We start from the raw sequence: 21,728 nt of genomic DNA, 5'->3' as shown, positions 1-21,728 counted from the left end.
TTCCATGTGAATTGATTTTAATTAATGACACAGTCCAGCTGTGTTGGACACTCTGGTCAGTCATGGGTTTTTCTTATTCATTCTTGTCTAACCTTCTGATGTCTCCTTTGTCTTTCTTTAGTATAGTTTTAGTATATAATTTCTTTTAATATAGTATAATATAAAATCATAAAATAATAAATCAGCCTTCTGAGAACTTGGAGTCAAATTCTTATCTCTCACCTCATCCTGGGGACCCTCAACAATGCCACAACACTTATCCACACTGGCTGAATCATCTTGTGGTATGGGGGAGTTTAGACACCCAAAAAGTGTCTTAATCTGGAGATGAATCCTTCCCTCTAGCAAGGCACAAGTCATTTGGTTGTACAAAGATCCCTTTTAAATTATTTTAACAGATTACAGAATGTATTTGTTAATACAGCACACAGTCTGACATTAACTAACATGTACCTTACTGTTCTTACAATCCAGCCTTTTTTAGATCTACCTTACCAGTTCTGCCACTACTCCTTGTTCTGTCTCCAGTGAATGCATCTACTTGTGCAATGGGAAATAAAACAACAGAAATCCGTGTGAAGTATGAGAATATACTAAGTCACGACATCAATGAGCTGGTAGGTAGCAGCTCTTGGGCTTCCAAAACATGCTGATTATTTTTAGATGCTAACAATTATTCATAAAAGCTCTAATGTTAAAACATGACAAAAGACCAATTTAAAGCCACACATTATCCTGGAATGGTGGTTTTATTTGAGGAGGTGCAACAATTCAGTCTCTTTAAAGTCTCTGAAATCTGTGGATAGTGCCTATTTGCATGTACAAATACTGTGATACAGTTTTTTGTGCCTGTGCATTATGTACAGACACATGTACTATTTGGCCATACATCACATATTTGATTAAAAAGTACTTTTTTCTAAAGTAATTTCATTACTACTTCTTTTTATATGATTTTATCAAGAGAAGAAAGCATTACAGCTGTAATTTGTTCTACTACTTAGAGTTCTTGACTGAAGTTTTATGTTGTCCATTGAATACAAATGCACAGTGGCACAAAATTCATATGACAGTAAAAGTTTGTTTGTGTCCTAATAGGTTTCTTTGTACCTATTAATATATCTTATTTAGCCAAAACAAAGTATCTTTTCTAGATAGCAGCAGAGAAGAGTTTAACATTCTCATGTGTAAATCTCCTCCATTATGGCTTTATCAGCCACATTTATTATAGCTTTGCAAAATAGTTTCTTAACAGTTTACCAGTCCATGCCCAAAATTTACCTTCCAATTCTTCCTCATGAATTATTAGCAATTAAATTAATCTGTCAAGAACACTTCCAGGGGAGAACAATTAAAACAGTTGTATTAGTAGAGGCATTCCCACAAAAAATGTGATTTTCCTGACAGATTGTCACTAAATGAGAATTCACCATACTGTTGCAGTCTTAAATCAAGATCTATTTGCTTGAAATACAAATAATATGCAACCTTTTTCCAAGGGAAAAATCAGGAATCATTGCATTTCTTCACACTTATGAACTACCACCATTCTTCAGAGCATTATGGCAGTGGTCTCCAACCCAAGACACATCAACCCTCATCTGGAAACAAAATACCTTTAGGATCAAGGAATGATCTTTTAACATTTTGATCATGTTATGTTGGTTGAGATTATGAAGAGAGAAAGGTATTTCTCTGCAGATAAATGACTTTATCCTGAATGAGGCATCAAATTTAGAGAGAATATTAATGGCCATATTAGAATAGAGGAGTATTCCCTTTAGTTTGCTGTTGTATTTCTGACAAAGACAAGTAGAGAACAAAACCAAACTCTCTTGGTGAGCATTTAGAAGATAGCTGACCTGTAAGAGGAAATGATACGAAGGAATAATATCCTCTGGGAAGCAGATCCTGCTGCCTTCTGGTGCTGGGGATCCATGAGGTGCATCCCAGCCCTGCTCAGGGAGGCTGGGGGACTCTCCTGGCCTGGATAGGGCCATGCCTTGCCACTGTCCTATTGTAGGATGGAGCTTGATGTTATATATCAAAATAAATACATAAATAAAACCTTAATGAATTAATATTTGTGAAAACTAATGGGAATGTACTGAGCTCTGAAGCTTTTACTTCCTAGAAGACATACACAAGCAACTACTATGTAAGTTTCTTAATTTTTTCTGCCTTTACTTTTCACTGTTTAAGAGAAATTAAGAGTTGTTTCCTGCAACTGCAGAGCCAAAGTCAGTAGCTTTCAGTTCCTTAGCCAGATGTTTGGAGCAGCTGTGGGTTTGCTACAGAGCAGGATAGTGAGTCATATACTAGATCTCTGTAAGGTAATTAAATTTTCACTAATGCCTTTTCTGAGCTCAGGATTTCCCTTAGGTTGGTTTAGACACAGCCAATGAACTGCCTTCAGATGTGGTTACTGTACATTATAATAAAGGTGATCTCAGGAAGCTAGAGAGGATGGGAAAATCTCATAGGAGTTAGCAAATAAAGTGACAGATCTATAGCTTCTGGATGATTATATATATACATATATATATATATATCTGTAATTATAAATTTTGGTGCTGTGACTGGAGCAATACCTGTTGTGGTGCAAGAAAAGATGTGCATTAGCTTCCTGATGTTTGTGGTTTGGGCTTTTTAATTTGGTTTTGCTGTTTTGTGGTTTTTCCTTTGTCAGTGAATATTTGATTCCTAAACTCTTGGTTTAAAAATGCATTTTGGATAAAGTTCTGTTTATCTTGGGTGACCTTCTGAAATTCAGGCAATTTCTGCAGAAAAACTTTAGGAATTAACTGTCTGATGTGCTCATACGCATGGCTAAGTGAAGAGATCTAAAACAATACTGTTGTGAGCTGCCTTTTTTAAAGCCCTTTGGCTTAACTAGAATGTCTTGATACAGGCTGAAGACAAAGTTTCTATTGAGTTGACTTCCATTGTCATCTTGATGACAAGTGTGAAAGTGGAACAAAAAACTACAAGAGAGGATAAAGTGTTGATAAAATATTATAATCAGGCAAAAGACCATGTGATGTTGCTTAGGCCATCTTCTGTTATTACATATACAAAGTGGGTGCTGCCATCTGTTTAGAGCTGAGACATGTATTTATTGAGACAAACATTGACAAACACTGTATTCAATGCTACAATTCAATTGTAAGATTTAAACATTGCTCTCTGTCTCAAAATTTCCAAAGAACAAAGCAATTTGATAGAATGTGAAGATTTAAATTGAACAGTTTTGTGTCCATTTCTGGGCTCCCCAGTATGAGAGAAATATGGAGCTACTGGAGAGAGTACAGCAAAGGGTCATGAAGATGCTGCAGGGACTGGAGCATCCCTCTGATGAGGAAAGCTGAGAGAGCTGGGGCTGTTCAGCCTGGAGAAGAGAAGGCTCACAGGAATTTCATCCATGTGTGGAAATACTTCAAGTGAGTGGGCAAAGAGTGCAGAGCCAGGCTCTTATCCACAGTGCCCAGTGATGGGACCGGGGCAGTGGGCACACACCAGCACACAGGAGGTTCCTTCTGAACATCAGGAAAGAGCTTTTTACTGTCAGGGTGACTGAGCACTGACACAATACTTCCATGTCTAAACATATATGATATTTTACAGGTAAATATGTCTGCAGAGAATTATGACTCGTGCTGCAGGAAGAGAAAATATGAAAATATCAAAGTGTTTTTCTGCAATGATACTGAGGTAAAATTTAACTTTTCAGAATGTAGAGAATACAAGCCCAAGTGAGTTCTTTTTGCAGTCCAGGATAAAATAGGGTGATAGGGTAGTATTTGGTTTTAAAAGTCAAATCACAGTGTTCAGGATGGTTTGTTTTTTGAATCTGGAATTATGTGTTTTGAGTAAATTGATATTTTAAACATTTAAATATTAAGCAATTCCAGATTCAATAAATATGGGGTTTTATTCCCTACTATGAAGATTTTTCTATATTTTTTAAACAAAATAGATACTTTTCTTTTTACCAATGGAAGTAAATATTACAATTTCCCAATCTCTTTTTTAAATTTTTTTACAGAAAGTTTTATTAGCTAAACTTTTCACTTCAGACCTGAAAGCTTTACAATAGTAGTTTGGGCAGATCTCAAATGCCAGAAAGCACAATTGTCAGCTGTTGCTACAGATGTTTTCACGACTTGGTAAAAGGACTGGCTGCATAAATCATTTGTTTTCCTAACTGCATCAATTGATTTGATTACAGCTGTGATTTCTCCCTAACATACTTATGCTACTATTACTACTACTAAAAATTGCTGCTTTAAATATCTCAAAAAGATGGCAGGTAAGTCAGATTACTTATGTATTTTATTGAAAAAGATGTATACTATGAAAACAAGAGAAACCAATAGTAATTGATTGAGAGTTTGGGGTTTTTTAAAGATAGACCAACATTACAAATAATTAATGGTGCACAAACTTTTCAGGACATATTTTCCTTGCTCTCTTGACAGGAAATAGAATCACTACAGAGCATGGCGTGCAACATGCTCAGGTTCTTTTATAAGCAGAGGATCAACAAAGCCTTTAGACAGAAAGCAGCATTTGTCTCATGTGGGACATTACAAGTTCTACAGTGTAAATGTGAAAGACGTAAAAAAGAAAAGGTGAGTTGTACTCAACTTTAGTGAGTAATAGTTTAACTACTTGCCTTATTTTCAAGAGCTCTTCAACACAGACTGCTCTTCAACACAGACTGCTCTTCAATACATTTGCCTCTAAAAGATACAACCATCTTGCACATGTTCCATGCCAAAGGAAGTTTCCTCTGTATAGTATTTGTCTTGTAATAGACATTAAGCCCAGTGCAAAGACTCAGAAAATCATCTGGAGGTCTATGGTGAAGATACCTGCTCTGGTCCAGTGGTGAAATGAATTTCACTAACTAATTCTCCAGTGAGAGACAAGGACCAGACCTGTGCAAAGAAGGCTTTTAAACTTCTCTGGAGTATTGTCAGAGTTGTAACTTCTCACTAACTCTAAGAGTAATGTTTAATTTGGTTTCTTTCAAAAAACAATTAGGGTGAGATTCTCTCTTTTCTGTAATATCTTTGGTCTTTATTTTAACCACAATCTCTCAAATTCAACAAGAACAATTGGGTATGATAATATTTAGGTTTTTAGTCTTTGCAGAATCTTCTTTTTGAGGTGCTACTTAAATGTAGCACAGTGTTCTACCGACTGCTGTAGCAAAGGAAGAATGTTCTTTTAAGTGTGGCTCAGTGTTACCTATTGAACACAAAAATATTAACCAGCATCAAAAAGTCTCCTCATCGGCACGAAAAATATAATGTTTAAACAGATGGATTGAAGGCTTCATTTAGCTTTTTATTTTTCTCTTTGAAGTAGAGAGACAGCCTGGGACACTATCTTCAAAGAAATGTTGGTGTTTATATTTTGCTTTGTCACCTCTGGTGAATCCAACATTTGCCTTACTTTAAAGGTATCCCAGTCAAGTCACAGAAGTCAGTATCACCCTTGCAACTTCTGCCTAACCTTATGGATTCCTGCTTTTATTTAAAAATTTAATTTCAATTAAAGTAATTTAGAAAAAAAATATGAGCAGTCATTGAATATGAACAAGAACTACAGTAGTTTTGTCTGGCTGAGATCTTGAACATTAGAGCACAGCATCAGCCCCTGGAACTGTTCTGTCTTGTTCCATTGGTCTTGACACATATAGTCAAAGTTTACCTCACAAATTAATTTTCTCAGTCCTTCAGACAATGGAGGATAAATTTTAATCTGTGATGGAGGATGTACATGTTCTTGGTTGGACACGCTTGTTTCAGATGTCCTTATTTGCTCTGAGTTAAACCACATTCTTACAGTCCCATGGGCAGGGTCTCTCCAGTATTCAGGTGTAAAGCAATTGGTTTGCTTTGAAAGGTGGCTACAAAAATAGAATAAGCACTTCTCAGATAACAATTCAATCTGTTCTCTTTCAGGTTTGCTCAGATGTATTTAGTTTAGAAGATACAGAGACAGGTGAACAGTCCAAAAAGAAATGTAACCAAGAAGTTTGTGAACTGAAAGAAAATATATCTAGCCTTCGATCCTGCTGGAATAAATTTGAAAAAATAATTTCCAGGTGATTCCAGGTGAATCCTGCTCTTTTCTTTCAAAGTGGCATTACTTGGTACCTTTGCATTTTATATGCATTCTTCAAGTAAACTTGCTCGCTTATATGAACACTTTATGCCAGAATTCTGATGAGAGGCTACTGTACCCTGTTCCTGGAGATGACAGAAGCAGAAATGGCTGAACCAAGCTGCTGAAGTCTGAGAAGTGAAAATAGAAGACCAGCATTTGAAAAAAAGAACTCTGCAGAAGGTCTGTGTCCACCTTTTGTGCTCTGGAAACTACCCTGAATTTTCCGATTCTTCGAGTAACTTTATAGTACTGTCATATCAAAGCAGCCACTTACATGTCTACTGGATTTTACAAAAAAACCATGGAATCTGCAGGTGAAGAAAAAAAGAGTATGAAAAAGTAGCTGGTTTCTTTATATCTATGCAAAACACACCAAGGACCAAAAGTAACAATTTACCAAAGCAGCAGATTATCTTGGATATGTTCTCCTCACACAGAAGTGGTTTTGGTATGGGTCCGATGAGTCTGCTAACTGATTTGGGTTTGGAAAAACAGGGAAAAAGTTAGCTTTTTGAAAAACTGAAGAAGGGTACTGATTTTTGAGAGATGCAGCATGCCTCTGCTGGCTGAAGCACAGGCAAGACTGAATCCTGTGGAAGAAGAAAAAGATGCCTGAATGTAAGTTGTTCAGTTGACTGGAAACAGCACTACACTCATTCATTTTATCAACCCAGTGTTAGCTGCAGGAGGAGCTAGAATTCCTTAGCTTCAGATTGTGATTTCTTATATACAAATATTTTATGTAACATGTTTTAAGATGTTAGGCAAACATGACTTAAAATATGTGAATATTGTCAGAGAATAATATATTGGCATTTAACTGATAAAGTGCTCATATTTTATTTTGAATAAATAGAAGTATTTTTATAGTTATTACACTTTTGCAGTTTCTTACTTTGATATAACTCCTTTGGTAATAAAATATTTGTCTTCTATGAAATTGGGCTGTTCACTTTTTGGCTACCATTACTCGTTTTTTAGGTTTTATTCAGAGATAGTCAGTCATTTGAAGCCCAGCTTCAAATTCTCATCCTGAAATACCCATTTCTTAGCTGCTTGTAACCTGCCCAATTTAGGTAAACATTTTCATACCTGCCTTGGACTGACTACTTCAGGAAAGCTTTAGTTTAGTCAGCCTGTTGTTTCCTGGTTTGAAGTAAACTAACATAAATTGTTTTATCCATGCTAAAAGAATTTTTCTGTAAAAGTACTCTGTAAAAATGTTGGTATTCAGAACAAACACCCTAAAAACCAGTAGGATGTGCTTCAAAGACATGTTTGCTCAGTTGATTGTAAACAGCACTAGTTTATGTATTTTACTGGAATAAGATTGCTGTACTGAATCTGAGAGGGAAGAGGTTAAGAGCAAAGCATGCCATGCTTTCCTGAAATACACCCTCTCCACCCCCCCATGTATTTATGGTGACAATGAGGCAGGAGTGGTAGCTTTGTAAACTGTGACTGAGAATTTCAGATATCCTCTAGCTCTTTGTACAAGAGATAGCAACTTGCTCCAAACACCTTAAAAAACTGAAACCAACCCCAACCCATAAATCTTTATGGAACAGGGAAACATTTCCCAGTATCAACTGCAGATAAAGATAATGTAACCACAATTGTAAGGACTTCACTGGAAATCCTTTCTTCTGAAAGAGGACCCAGGAGACTGCGGATTCAGTTGGTCTCCAAGACTGAAGAACAGTTGTTTTGCTATTTTTTTGGAAATTCAACAACAGTTGAAAGCCAGCACTTATTTCCTAATAACCATTTGGCAAGCAAAGAGCAGTGTGAGTTAAAACAAAAATACACAGATGCAGTATTAGCTACTACAAAACTGAAAGGTCAGTCAGTTTAAGTTACTTAAGCAGCAGTCCACAACTTAAGTCTTGAGAGAAATAAAGCAATTCCAGGATCACCCTGGGCCAAAGACCAAGGATAGATCCAGAGCAGAAATTTAAATGAAGTGATTATGAAATTGTGGATTTCTTCTGATTACTTCTCTTAATAAATATCCTGTCTGTCTGATTTTTGTTGCCAAATTTCCTGTTGTCACCACTTACATGTAAACATTAACTGCTAAATGCATTGACTTGTGCTCTTTGATTTGTTCCTTCAGTTTGAGAACTTCCTCAGGTTTCCTGAACTTGCAAATGTGGCACTAAAGCGCTTTTCAGCAACTGGCAAAGGAATGAAAACCGTGCATGGTATCATCACCATCATGCCTACCTCCCTGCCACCTTCACTTATGCATTTAGTTACTTATTTGGCCACAGAAAAGAAATGAGTAGGTCAAAACCATGATTTAGAAGTACATGGAATTTATGGGAAAGTGTCAAGGATAAAAATAGAGGTATTTAAATGGAAAGGATTTTCACAATGTTGTTGCAAGAGGTTCAGGTTTGAGACCATCTAAAGAACCTACACAAGTCCATGGGACCTGATGTAATACACCTGTGGGTTCTGAGGGAACTGGCAGAGGAAGTGTCCAAGTCACTATCCATGATATTCGAGAAGTCATGGCAGTCCAGTCCCTTTGGATGGCATCCTGTCCTTCAGCTTGCTCAGGGTGCACTCAATCTCACTGTGTCATTGATGAAGATACTAAAAGAGCACCAAAACAAGAGTTTTAAAACAAGAGTCCTGAGGGACAGCACTAGACACCAGCCTCCATATTGACCACAACTTTCCAGCTGAATCCATTCAGTCAGTTCCTTTTCCACTGAACAGTCCACCCTTCAAATCTATATCTTTCCAAGTACATTAAAGAGCTCAGTAGAAGGAAGTTTCACGCAAAAAAAGAATGATAAGAGGCATTGATCTCTATTCATCCATATTTAGCAAAAAAAAAAAAAGCAATCCAAACCCTTATTGAAATTTTTGCTCACATAAATGAACTTCTGAAGAAAAATATAAACAACTCTCCTTTTTTCTTAATAATTTCATCAATACAACAGTGCTCTAATGTCATGAAGGAGAACAAACCCAGATCAAGCTAAGTATCCCTTACAGTTTTATTATTAAGAAGAAGAAAAAAAGAAATACTAAAGATGTCACGGTGATGGGCTCTACATAAAGTAAATTCTCAGTATAGCTGGGGAAATAGAGGAGATAGTGGGTTAACTTTATATAAGCAGATCACACTGATTTAGATATCTGGTACGTTTTTCAAGGTGATTTAGGAATTCAAATCTCATCTCACTAAATTAAAACCCCTATTCTTTTTGTACCTGAGATCAGACATCACAATACGACTGAAATTATATTACCTACCTGTATTGCTATGTTATAGAAGATAATTTTACATTTCACTACAAAAAATTGCACATCACAAGAAGCTTTCTTGGCATATTTGCTTTATTGTTAACAAGTGCCAAATTAGCATTAGGTGGTGATTTACATTTATTAATTAAAACACAACTGACACTTTAAAATAAACATAATATAAAAAGTAAGAGGCAAACAAATCAAGGAATTCTGGCAAAAAAACACCTCACTGGATGGTCGCAAACAAATATTCCATGTACTGAGGGGCAAGGCAAACATAATAAATGCAATGGTGAAAAAATTAATCACGTCCAACACATGAATGAACACACAATTTAAAAACACAGAACATTAATAAATAAACTTATGAAGAGAAACATTTATGTGTCATATGAAGGATGAACACCAAGAGTTAAAGCAATTAAATAAAGTAGGTTTTGTAACAGTTGTACTGTACTCAGCACTTTACAGATCCCACCCAAATCCATTCATGGTTCTGCCAGAAAGCCAAACTGAAATACAGAACTATGGTAAACCATGCACTTCTGTTTAGAACGTGGGTTCAGCCATATTAAACTGAGCATTTGATTTGCTGACTAAAATGTTTAAATTAGGAAAATATAATTTCCCTATTGATTATTTTTGTTAAGAATGAACACTTATTAAGAGAAAATATGAGGAAGCTGCTTTCTGGCAAGATGAAGTAGAATGGGACTGAATAGGATCCTCCAGAAATGTATATTATTCTGGACTGATGTAACACCAAAAAACCAAACCCAAAACAAAACAAAAAATGAACTAGTATGCAAGAGTAATCTCTTATACTGTGAATACTGGAACGAAAATATCAACCAAGTAACTACTGAATTCAGCTAATGAAGTCTTTTACCTAACGCTTCTTCCAACAACACAATTAGGTCACTCAAACCTTACTTAGCAAGATGGAAAAAAAACCAACCAAACCAACCAGCAACAAAACAATCACAAGTTAGAATAAGCTGTACTTGAAAGCCAATTAAACTATTTTCACCAGTCACTGAAACAAATTTTACCAAAGATGAAAATTCCACCTTCTCATACAACCCATTTAACTATTCATAGCTTAGTCAAACTGGATAGAAATAAAATTGAAAAAAGTGCTCTTACTAAACACAATTTCTTCAGCCAAGATTAAAAACACTCATAACAGGTTTGTTCTTTGCAGATATACAAAGTCTATGTGATGGAAACTAGCACTTCTTGTGACCTTTGTAATACATAGACAATACCATTCTATTTTATATGCAGACTGTTTACACAGTCTACATCAGTGTGCACGTATCTTGTTTATTTAAAGTACTGCAGTCATACCTCCTCCCGCTGACTTGGTAAGCAGGCATCACGGAAATGCTCTCCCTGCATTTCAGGCACCAGCTCTCAGCTGTGATGGTGAATTAGGAGCTAGTCCCTTGCAGATGGCAGAGCACTTCCATGATGCATAAAGCCTGGGTCAGGTGTTGCAATACACCCTGTGCCTTGCCCTGCTGTGAAGGCACAGGACATGTGGCTGCACTGGAGCAGCTGCTGCCCCAACATGCGGGAGAGGCCCAGAGCTGGAGCACCAAGGAGAGCTGCCCGTGCCTGATCCCCTCCCAGCCAGGGAACGTCAGGTGGAGCTTTCCCCCTCCCTCCAGTCTCTTTGGCAAATTTGAAAAATTCTGCCTGTATGTCATTTCATAGTTACAACCTGAAATGGGGGTTAAGCACTTCCCTGTGCCCACCTCTCTGCAGTGGTCAGTAATTATTCATATAAATACATATTTTAATTGCTGTATATTTGGAGATTCCAGTTCTGAAACTACCTAGGGTGTGGGCATCATGCATAAATATAAGCCTGTGTAAGGTACATTATATAGCAATTAAGCTTTATGCTATGCTGTTTTTACTATTGAAGCTAGCATTTTTCATAACTCCATTGCATTTTATCAGCATAGTTCCAATGATCTTGCACTACTTCCTGGCACAGAGAGGTCCTTTGTAAAAGAGAAAATCACAAAAGTAGAATGGGAATGTAAACTCCCTCAAGCCAAACACCAAAAGCAGCCTCTTCTTGTTTCTATAAATGGAATTTTACCGTTGACCTTTTACCCCCCCACCTTCTTTAAAGACTGGAAGAACCTTAGTAAGAACATTAGGAAGATAAAATGGCAAACAGTAAATCTGTCATAAGGTTATACACTGGTATGGGAATCATCACAACGATTGCATCACTAAATTTCACTATAAACAGACAGTGCATAGTTCATGTTTTTTCCTCCCATGAAAACCAAGGCATAACGGTGTAGAGAAGACTAGGGCAAGAGGGTTTGGATGTAGATCACCAATAAATTAGATTTGGGAACTTCCTGACACATGTAATATACTAAAGATTGAAAATTCAGTCCAACTCCCTGAATTTTTTTTCTTAAATATAAAAAATTTGTTTCCCACATTCAGTTATTTGGGGATGTAATGAAAACCAATCCACTGTATGGTACAAACATCCACTGAAATGAAATTACACTGATCTGTGCTGATACCTTGAGTAATACAGGCTAGGGTCTGGAACATCGCAGAATTCAGAATACTATGTCATTCAGTAACAAAACCAGTTGATAAACACAAAATATATTGGGCCTTGTAAGTCTTACCATACAGCACCAAACTACACAGTCAAAAAGAATTTCATTGTCTGCTTATATTTACTGTGGATTACAACACATACACATTATCCAGTTTTACTATCAATAGTCAATTTTGTTTCACAGACCTTCTTTGTAGGGCCAGATAAAAAGATCAGTCTTAAAAACCTTTTTTTCTGTTCAGGTTAATTCCCTATCTAATCCTCATGATAAATCACATAAGTGTAAATGAAACAAATTATGAGCTACTCAAGTAATTTACTAAATGCTGCATTGAAAGCAAAGAATCTCACAGAAGCTCACAAAGCAGAAAATACAGTAACTGTATGAGTATTGATTTGAAATTAGGAGATCTGCCACATACAATTCAAAGGAGAAAGAGTCAATATGTTTTTTCCTGAAGTTACAACAATCCTGGAAAACCTGAAAGATATTTAGTGCTGTACTAAATATTTCCTTTGTAGAATGTATTTTTAATAAATGGAAAAATGCATTTTACAGCAGAAACAACTGCAGCTTCATCAGGCAGGAGTAGATTCACTATCTGATCAAACCTGTTCTGGATTGGTATCTTTGCTGTTGGACTCTCAGCTCACAATACACCAGTCTGCAGACCTCCATGGCCCAAGTCCAGGGCAAGATCTCCAAAGCAGGGTTATCTAAGTAAAGAATGTAGAATTCCAGTTTTTTCTAAATACAAACATGAATGTGCCGTAATATGGATCCTAGAATCTAAACTCCTAGAAAATAAACTGGCCAGGATTTGTCAGTTCTAAGTATCATTACCAGTCATCCATCCTATCATGCTCAGTAGCCAGTTTACACCAATTGTGAAAAGATTAAATTGAATGAAGTAGAATTTATTTAAAAAAATGTATAAAAAGTACAAGATATTCACTGAACTTATTTTAAAACATGAATAGCTTGTGGCCTGCAACAAAACTACATAGTCTCTTAAATCACTCACTCATAGATTGGTATCTGCTTTGAAGATGTTTTTCTTCAATCATGCTTTCTTCCAAACTGGCACCATTGATAACCACAATTTTTGACAATGTAAGCAAGGACCATAAAACTATCATGGAGTACTACATTATATTTTATCTAAGTTGTAAAGAAATTAAATGAATTGAAACTAATGGTGTTTGTGAGCTGAAAGTACCAGTTTCTGATAAAAAATGTATTTACTGTGGGAAAGGCACAGTTAAGTTATTTCAGATTGTTCTGTTACAAATAATGAAGATGGTGCAAGTACTTCAAAGCAAAACTTCACAAAATAAATTACAACATTAAGATACAAGTTAAGTGATTTGGTCTTGTGAATGGTTTTATTACTAAATGTGTAATTTACTAATTTACTGAGTAATTAGTAAAAAACCCTACAACTTTGAGTCTCTCCCTTCTTCCCAATGGATTAATGTGAAGTCTATTACTAACTTGAAGAAACTGCTGCTTTGGGATCAGAAATACATAAAATTACCAAAAAAATTAAAATTTAGGTATTGACACATATAGCAGTGAAGCACAGTTACTCTCCTATTCATTCATATGTGTAAGCTGTGTTATTTTCACAGGAATAAGAATAAAAAAGACTCACTACTTACATCAAGACCTACTGCTCTAATAGCATTCCTTTTTATAGAACTATTATTTTTTTGGTATTGGATACATCAAGAAGGCTGTTTTCAAAATAAGAGTTCAACATTTAGGTAGGATAAGCATAGACTTCGACTTTGCTTGAGGAAATGAGGTAAAAGGAAAAAACTAGGAGGACCTTTGGAAACAGGTCAAAGCACAACACCTTTAGATATGGTGGAGCACAGGAGGAGGAAGACAAGTATTTTGAAACAAAAGGAACTTAATAAAATGAATAATAATAAAATTAATACCATATTTTTCCTTATAAATACATAAAAATATTAACACATTTTTACTGAAAAACAGAACATGGAAAGCCACAAAAAGAAAATCTTGCCTTTCTTCTTAGATGCAAAGGGAATTCTCAGGTAGTCTTTCCACTTTGATTCTTTAAAAAATCCTAGGAAGCAACTGGAAAGTCCAATTAGCATATTACTGTTAAAGAGTTTAAAGATCTAAACTTTTTACACTTTTATCTAGGAATTTATAAGGAGTTCCTCATGTTGTTTTCACTTAGAACACAGCATCTAAGTTATTGTCATAGATGAAAGAAATGCCTCCACAGAGAAACTTTTGAAGCCCAAGTTTTTCATGGCTAGTTCCCCATAGGTAAGCATTACCCTACATAAGAGATTTAAAAAATCCTTTGCCTAGTAGGATTTACAAAGAAAAACAGCATTGAACCTCTTCTGCTACCTAGGTTATTTAAAGCATTTTTACCTTACTTTTAAATATTTTCAACGAAGAGTAAAGAGTATTTCCTTGAATGGCACAGTTTTAGGTAGCTGCTATTTTATATACAGTATATATCATTGTTTATAAATAACTTTGTAACCAGAAGATTGCACTCAGAAAATTACAAAGTGATGTTTTGACTTTTTCAGCATGAAGTCTAACTGGATGGAGTACTCAAGCTTTCCATGCACAGTACATAGCAGATGTTCCAATTTCTTGTTTCTGCTTTAAAGAATGTGTTCACACAGCCATTCTTCGAATTCCACACTCACAGCAGAACTTTGCCCATTCCACTGGATACTTTGTTCCACATTCATGGCAGAACTTGGATAACTGTACAGGTGAAATTCCTTCGCTGCTTTTTGCACTTCCTCCATTCACTGAGGATGCGCAGTCTCCATTGTCATACCCAGTTTTCCCATCAGACCTGAAAATTCCCAGATGAAGAACATTCTCTGTTAGTCAGTTCAGTATAACAATGTAAAATTAGTATAATCCTTGCAATGAATATAGATACTGTTACTGTCATTTTAATTCCATCACTTCCTATAGAGAGTGGTACATTTTATATACAATGCTAGCTAGGCTCCCATACATATCTCCAGATACCCACCTTCCCTGCAAGAAAATAAAAACCACTAGAGTTTGAGGAGCAGGATCAAATATTTCATTGACTACTTAGATTAACTGGAGTGTTTGAAAACTTAAAACTTAGCTTGTCAAAAAAGAAAGACTAAACCAGCAATACAATTTTCATCCTACCTTTTAAAAGGGCAAGACAATTTGTGTGCTTAGCATGCAGATTTAATTCTACTGAAATAATATTTGGTTATTTTTTCAACAGCTCCCAAGCAGTTTTTCACATTTCCAACAGGGAAAATGCACATCTGAGACAGCTGATGACAAAGGTGTGCTGTCAGATGATAAACATGCAAAATATATCGAGCACCTTATACAAACCAAATAATATTGAACATCAATTAACTGCAGAGAAGAATACATTCCCTAACCTCTTTTGTGGTAGGTAATCCCCTTTAATGAAGGCTTTATCAATGACAAAGTCCACAAAGTCAAAAGCTACCTTAAGTGAATGTCTGAATTGCTAGTTTTCCTTCTGTTTGTCAAAGCACCCGTGCTCATGGCTCTTGCCACACCAGGAGGGGTTGATGTCCGGGTTTTTGTTGCGCCTCTAAAATAGAAGAAATATCTGATGTTTTATACACACAGAGAGAAATACATCCAAATATATATGTAGATATGTACACACATAAAAAAGTGCATCAATCTACACATTAGTTATCTGTATGAAAAATAACTCATTTCCTACCAGCAGACAGAGGAGCTTTGGCACAAACTTGCATGGTTTAAACTGTTATGAATTAAAACCTTACAATGACAAGCTAAATGATACAGTAAGTCCCTTCCTGTTCATGTGTCTTACTTACTAACAGGTAGATCCTGCATTATTGGTTGCTCAGTACATTCTAATGTCTACCTTGACAAATTGTAAGTCACTTTTTAGGACTGGCAGGTCTCTTAGGGAAATAGAGAGCAGATGACTGTGGCTTTTAATAGTTTAAGATCTGTAGAAAGGATACCATATTTTCAATACTTTGTGACCAATATGAAGTGAGCGAACAAGACTTTTTTTCTTTTTAGATAATGATGTAAATCCTTTTTCTTCAAAGAACAATTATATTTATGAATACAAATAGAAGAAGAAAGAAAGTGTATCCAGGTGGGCATTAGGGCCTCAATTTTTTCTAAACTGTCACAGTGTTCATTAAGTTGGGATCAATAGTATGACCACACAGATATGGAAGCTGCTCCCCTCTAGACTCATGAGTATTATGAGAAGTCAGTATACAATGACCAGCACATCTCAAATACTGAGAACATCTTGCTGCTGGCTTGATGAGTAGAGGAACACCAGAATATCCCAAAAAATCTGAGGAGCACTAAGAAAAATAAATTGGAAGGGGCATCATTTTATCATTAGTGATCAAGGACAGAAGTTTTCATCATTGCTCAAAAGAACTACAATTCACTGGGATTTCTTGTTTTTTGGCAAATTTTCAGACTATGAAATCTTGTGCATGACCAAGTTTTTCTGTTCTCATTCTTGAACACCAATACATAAATAATATTTAAGTTGGGACTCACTCAAGGACATTAAAAAAAATTAAAACAAGACTCCATAAAAAAAATTAGTCACCAAGAGACCATTCACTCCCTTCAGATAAACCTAACTGCTCCTTTAAGAATTATAAACTGCCTGGTCTTGGTTTGGTTTTCAAACTACATACAAGGAAATGCATTCAACTCCAGTAACTTCAAATGCAACGCTGACACAATTAAGGAACATGTAATAACTCCTTAATTATAGACATGCTGCATAAAACATTTCTCCCTTCATATCATGCACATGGAATAAAGATGGCTTTTCAGCTCCTTCTATCACTTCAACCAGTGGAGAAGTGATAAAATAATTAAGCACAAAGGTGGAAACCAGCAACTAAATGCAAGATTATTTAAATTGAAATTATATCTAATTAAAGCATTCAAGTTTAAAAATAATGGCTTCTACTTGTAGCAGGTAAAGTGGAATGACCAAAGATTATGGATCACTGGGCAGAACACTAACCTTCTCCATTAGTTTCCCTGTCTGCCCCCTTATTTTGCAAGGAGATTCTAAAGATGGACTTAACTGAAAAAAAAAAATTGTGCAGACTGAAAAGCACTACATCAGCTATATCAGAATTAAACTTAGTAGAAGTTGTCAGTCTTTCAGGAGTTACAGAATTCTAGAATAAAAGTTCTAAATGTAACCTAAGTTACACTGCTGTGATGTACAGATGCTCAATACTCATTTTGTGCTATTTTCCCCATCTCATTATACAGTGAAGAGGGACCTTTACTTAAAATTGAGTAAAACTCTTTAGAGCTCCATAGTAGAAAGAACATACTGGACTGTTACTTTACCTGTTATGGAAGATAGAAAAGCATATAAAGAAAAAAAAGAACATTATGGGAAACATAGTAACACAGAAACATTATGGGATCATCATGGATCAGGGATGATCACACAATGAAGCTAAGAATAGAATTGTGCCTCAATTCCTGTTCAGACAGTTTAAAGTAATTGGAAAACAAAAATTCAAAATTATTACTGATGCCGTTTTCTCTGCATTTTCACCTTGGGACCAACATGCTACTTTTTCAAAACTAACAACATTAATTTCCTAAATTGAAGTCTCTTCAGAGTGTACTTTGAATCAATTTTGAACATTATGTTAGGAGTCCCAGATATTTGAAATAAACTGATGTGAAAACCAGTCCACTATTCTTCCCTGTATTTCAAGTGTATCAAACACCCTTATCTCACTAAGTACTCTGATAATTCACATGGTGCTTTTGTACTAGGTGTATAGTAAAGAAATGTCAGAGAAATCAGTGTCTTAATACAGCATTCAGGCCACTGAGCTGGGGAGGGGAGGACATCAAAATACTGAAAAGCAGAGTGCAGAGTCCACCCTGTATAAAGGAGGCAAAGTCTCATGAACAGATAAAACATGGTTCATTAAAGGTTTAACAGGACATCTTCATTCCAAGATGTTTAAAAACAGCTTTTTGCATATTTCTGCAGTCTTTTTCCACAACTAGTTTTCTAAAAATATAGAAGAAACCTAATATATGTTTTCAGAACAGAAACTTCCCTTCCAACCCTACCCCTTCCGTGATTTCTGACATTTCTGATGAGCAAATGAACACAAGGAGTAGGCTGCCACTGTCTACAACTTTACTCAGCCTAAATCTGGACACAAAATTAGCATCAGGTTTCATGTATGTTTGGTGACAAATCTTGAAATTGCATCCTTAAGTAACAATCTGATCTCTAGAGACAGTTGCCTTCCAACAAAGTCAGGCATTTTTGGTTATTTCAACTTGTCCCACCACAGCTTGTTTTCTTCTGATCTGCCCCATCTCTGCCTTCTCTATATCCTTGTCCACTTCTGTTACATTTCCTGTTTGGTTGGGTTTTGTGTTTTGTTTTTGAAAAGATATATAAATTCCTGCTCTACACTGTATCACATGAAGTATGAATAGAGCCTGACAGCAGATGAGGCTGTGTACGAAGACCAGCAGGAATTCCTGAAATCTAGACATATTCTGAAGAAATTTATTATCCACTTTCTATTTCAAAAGAAGTAAGATTGAAAGTGACTACCCTTCCTAAAGCAGCTCATGTTGTACATCTAGTTGAATTACCACTTCTTGCAAAATAAAAATCTGAAAGTAATTTGTAAAAGAAGCCTGTATTTTTCTATGTATGCATGTATGATTTGGTTGAATTCTATCATAAAACACTGATATATAAATCTTGCTTCTTAGAGTGCTTTCAGATATCCTTAACAGCTGTCACTGTTACCCACAACAGCTCATAGTTCTGTGTAAAGTCATAAATAACTTTCTGCTGACTAATGGCATGCGCCCCAAAGTCCAGAAACCTTTGCCATAAACTGCAACCACCCACACTGCTATGCTCAATTTAAGAAAGTTTACGAACTATTCACACTTGCTGAATGCTGTTGGCATGCAATATACTGAATAACTTACTACCTGTAAGCCAGATTTAATTCTTGAACTAAGTAGATACTTGAGTAACAACAGGATTCTATGAAGAGCAGAAGAAATGCCTATAACTTTTAAAGAATTTTTCTTTAGAAGAAAAATCAAATCACTGCTCTATGCATAGGGCCTGTTTTAAGCAATTGTAGTAATCCACCAAGCTAAATTTTCAACATCTTAATAATGTATTACAAAATGAAAAACAGAGCTAATTTTTGATGGTTCACAGGATTTGTAACTCTAACCAAACATGCAAAGGAGCAAATAAAAACAAAGAAATTCTGTTTGTCTAAGAAGAGTTCCCATTCCTTTTATTGCTTTTGATTCTTCAAAACCAAAGTCCCTCTCTCAAAGATACTACATCTTTGGTTACAGCATTAAGAGATTCAGACACATTTCTACTATGTAAAGCAATACATTCCACATATGTGCCACATAATTCATTACTTACTTCTCTTTTAGAATATTAAAATACAGCCTATTTGAATTTGGCATCTTCCAAAATACAACAAAAGCTTAACTACAATTTAGTATCTACTTCCTTTCTAAAAGGTTAGAATAATTGGAATAACCTTCCTTCCTAACTTAGACCTTATAAAGACTTTTGAATATCCAGAAATTTTATATGAGGTAAGTTGGACTTAACCAAAGACTTCACCTTTCATTACAAAGTCTGCATTCCTCATATTTTTGAATCATCACAGCTACCTTACAGATGTAGGAGTTAAAGAGATATTTGCCCTCAAGAGAATAAAATTACAATTTTACTTTGTCAAAAACCAGTATAGTTATCAGGCATAAATGCTTACTTCAGTTTTGCATCATGCAAATCAGTTTTATTTCATGTTTAGAAAGGCACCAGTTCATTACTTTTAATCTGCAATCAAGGTGCAAATTTGTAACTTTTAATCTGTAATCAAGCACTGACAGAAGAAATCAAATCTGAGGGAAACCTTCATCTACCCTGTCCTATGAGGCTGTTTACCTCGCTCTGATACTAATGATATCATCTACTCTTCTCCCACAGCATTTATATGGAGGGCATACTGGGAAGCTGGTGCTCGTCAAGGACACACTTTTCTCCTCAGGAGAAACATTTCTGCAAAATAGATAAACCACACTGATTTGTAATACTCACTTCTTTACTGGCAACAACTCATCTGGCCTTTTGATGGTACTGTCTGTTTTTGTATCAGTGTCATAAAACCTTTGCACATCTCTTCCAGCTCGCAGTGGTGGGCCTAACTTGTCCATCTTACTATTAAAATATATAAAGGGGTGCTCATAAAGATAGTGCTATATTGCTATTCAAGTTATGCAAAAAAAGAAATTAAAAATGCTCACAATTCAATATACTCACAATTCAATACTTATATTACCAAAGAAATCCCATTGACTTAAAAATAAAAAAGAGTACAAATCAGACTTTAATTATCCAGCAAAAAAAATGATTTCTTATTGCTTTGATGAGGAATGGATTTCATAGACATTGGATTAGGTCTCCAATATATTATTTAAAATTCTTTTTCAACAAAACACTAATGCCAGTTATTCTCAAACTCTGCGCAACATATTCACATTTGGTTTCTTTAAAGAACAGTTTCCATTATATGATACAGCTTTCCAGCTCTCATACAACACATCTAAAAAAGGGGGCTCATAATTACAAGTCACAATAAATTTAAACATTAGAAATGTTTATGAGATGTATAGAAATGTTTATGAGATGTATAAGTGCAACTGTAGAACTAGCAAGAAGAAAAATTTCCTTTTTCTTTTTTTTTTAAATTTGTAATAAGAATAGAAGACAGCCTGAAAGAAACCCAGCTTTGTTTTAACAACAAAAACCTTATTCAAAATAGATAATACTATATACACAGCCAATAATTTAATACTTATTTTTTAGTATTATGGATAACATTTCCAAACCAAAAAGAATAAATCAAAAATCAAATTTTCAAAACATTTTAAAAGAAAGGCAATCAACAAAATAATTTAAAAAAATCCCTCACATCATCATAAGGAAAACTTTTAGCTTTTCAGAAATCGCAACTTAGATTGGAAAACCAGATCTTCAAGTTAAGTTCTGCATTTTTATCATCTAATCATCATAAAGTAAAACCTACAAATAGCATCCCAAACGGATGCTGTAGTTCAAACCAATTAACTCCTGTTTGACTCAATATATACTCTCTACATACTCCCAAGAAACTGAGAAGCAAGACTGAGGTCTTTGACACTGTAAGAAACACACTCCAACCTAACAGGATTTTCTTAGTTATTTTTGAACTTTAACAAATTATCAGCATAATCTGTGAACTCCAGGCACATACTGAGTAGGACGTCAAAGAAATATCCTAGAAGCCATCATAATACTGTCAAAACAAAGCACTACAGTATTCTTTCACACCTTAACAAAACCAAAAAACCAAAGTTGACAGCGCTTTCACATTCTGATGAAAAAAAACGTGATTACAAGAATTTTTGAAATGCAAAGATCTTGAAGACAACTACTTACATATTTTGATTTCATTAAACAAAGTCCTGTAAGTTACGGTCTTCATAAAAGAAACAAACTGCTTTAAAAAGATAATGCTTTTAAAGGTTACAAATGCTTTATGGCAA

At 35.3% G+C, this 21,728-nt stretch overlaps 2 protein-coding genes across 2 annotated transcripts in view; one reads left to right on the top strand and one right to left on the bottom strand.

Moving 5' to 3' along the window:
* The first annotated feature begins 503 nt into the window (after positions 1–503).
* On the top strand, positions 504–6,941 carry LOC135443347 (interleukin-7-like). Its single transcript, XM_064703560.1, has 4 exons — positions 504–617; positions 3,625–3,711; positions 4,479–4,631; positions 5,973–6,941. The coding sequence occupies exons 1-4, from the start codon at positions 549–551 to the stop codon at positions 6,117–6,119; spliced, it is 456 nt and encodes a 151-aa protein (XP_064559630.1). The 5' UTR covers positions 504–548; the 3' UTR covers positions 6,120–6,941.
* Positions 6,942–9,519: 2,578 nt separating this feature from the next.
* ZC2HC1A (zinc finger C2HC-type containing 1A) overlaps positions 9,520–21,728 on the bottom strand; it is a 34,983-nt gene continuing 22,774 nt past the window's right edge. Inside the window, exons 8-9 of the mRNA XM_064706257.1 lie at positions 15,556–15,663; positions 9,520–14,901 (exon numbers count right to left, since the gene is read on the bottom strand). Of these exons, the coding sequence (XP_064562327.1) occupies positions 14,715–14,901; positions 15,556–15,663 (295 nt within the window). The 3' untranslated portion in view covers positions 9,520–14,714. The remainder of the gene's footprint in view (positions 14,902–15,555; positions 15,664–21,728) is intronic.

Source organism: Zonotrichia leucophrys, chromosome 2 (genome assembly GCF_028769735.1).
Source record: "Zonotrichia leucophrys gambelii isolate GWCS_2022_RI chromosome 2, RI_Zleu_2.0, whole genome shotgun sequence".
In the NCBI taxonomy this organism is placed as follows: domain Eukaryota; kingdom Metazoa; phylum Chordata; class Aves; order Passeriformes; family Passerellidae; genus Zonotrichia; species Zonotrichia leucophrys.
This window is presented reverse-complemented; position numbering and strand designations above follow the sequence as displayed.

What these genes read in the sequence shown, in the direction of transcription:
- LOC135443347 (XM_064703560.1), top strand. Translation starts at nt 549, where the DNA reads ATGGGAAATAAAACAACAGAAATCCGTGTGAAGTATGAGAATATACTA. An exon ending in GTCACGACATCAATGAGCTG is followed by an intron (nt 618 to 3,624) that starts GTAGGTAGCAGC and finishes GATATTTTACAG; the next exon opens with GTAAATATGTCTGCAGAGAA. An exon ending in TTTTCTGCAATGATACTGAG is followed by an intron (nt 3,712 to 4,478) that starts GTAAAATTTAAC and finishes CTCTCTTGACAG; the next exon opens with GAAATAGAATCACTACAGAG.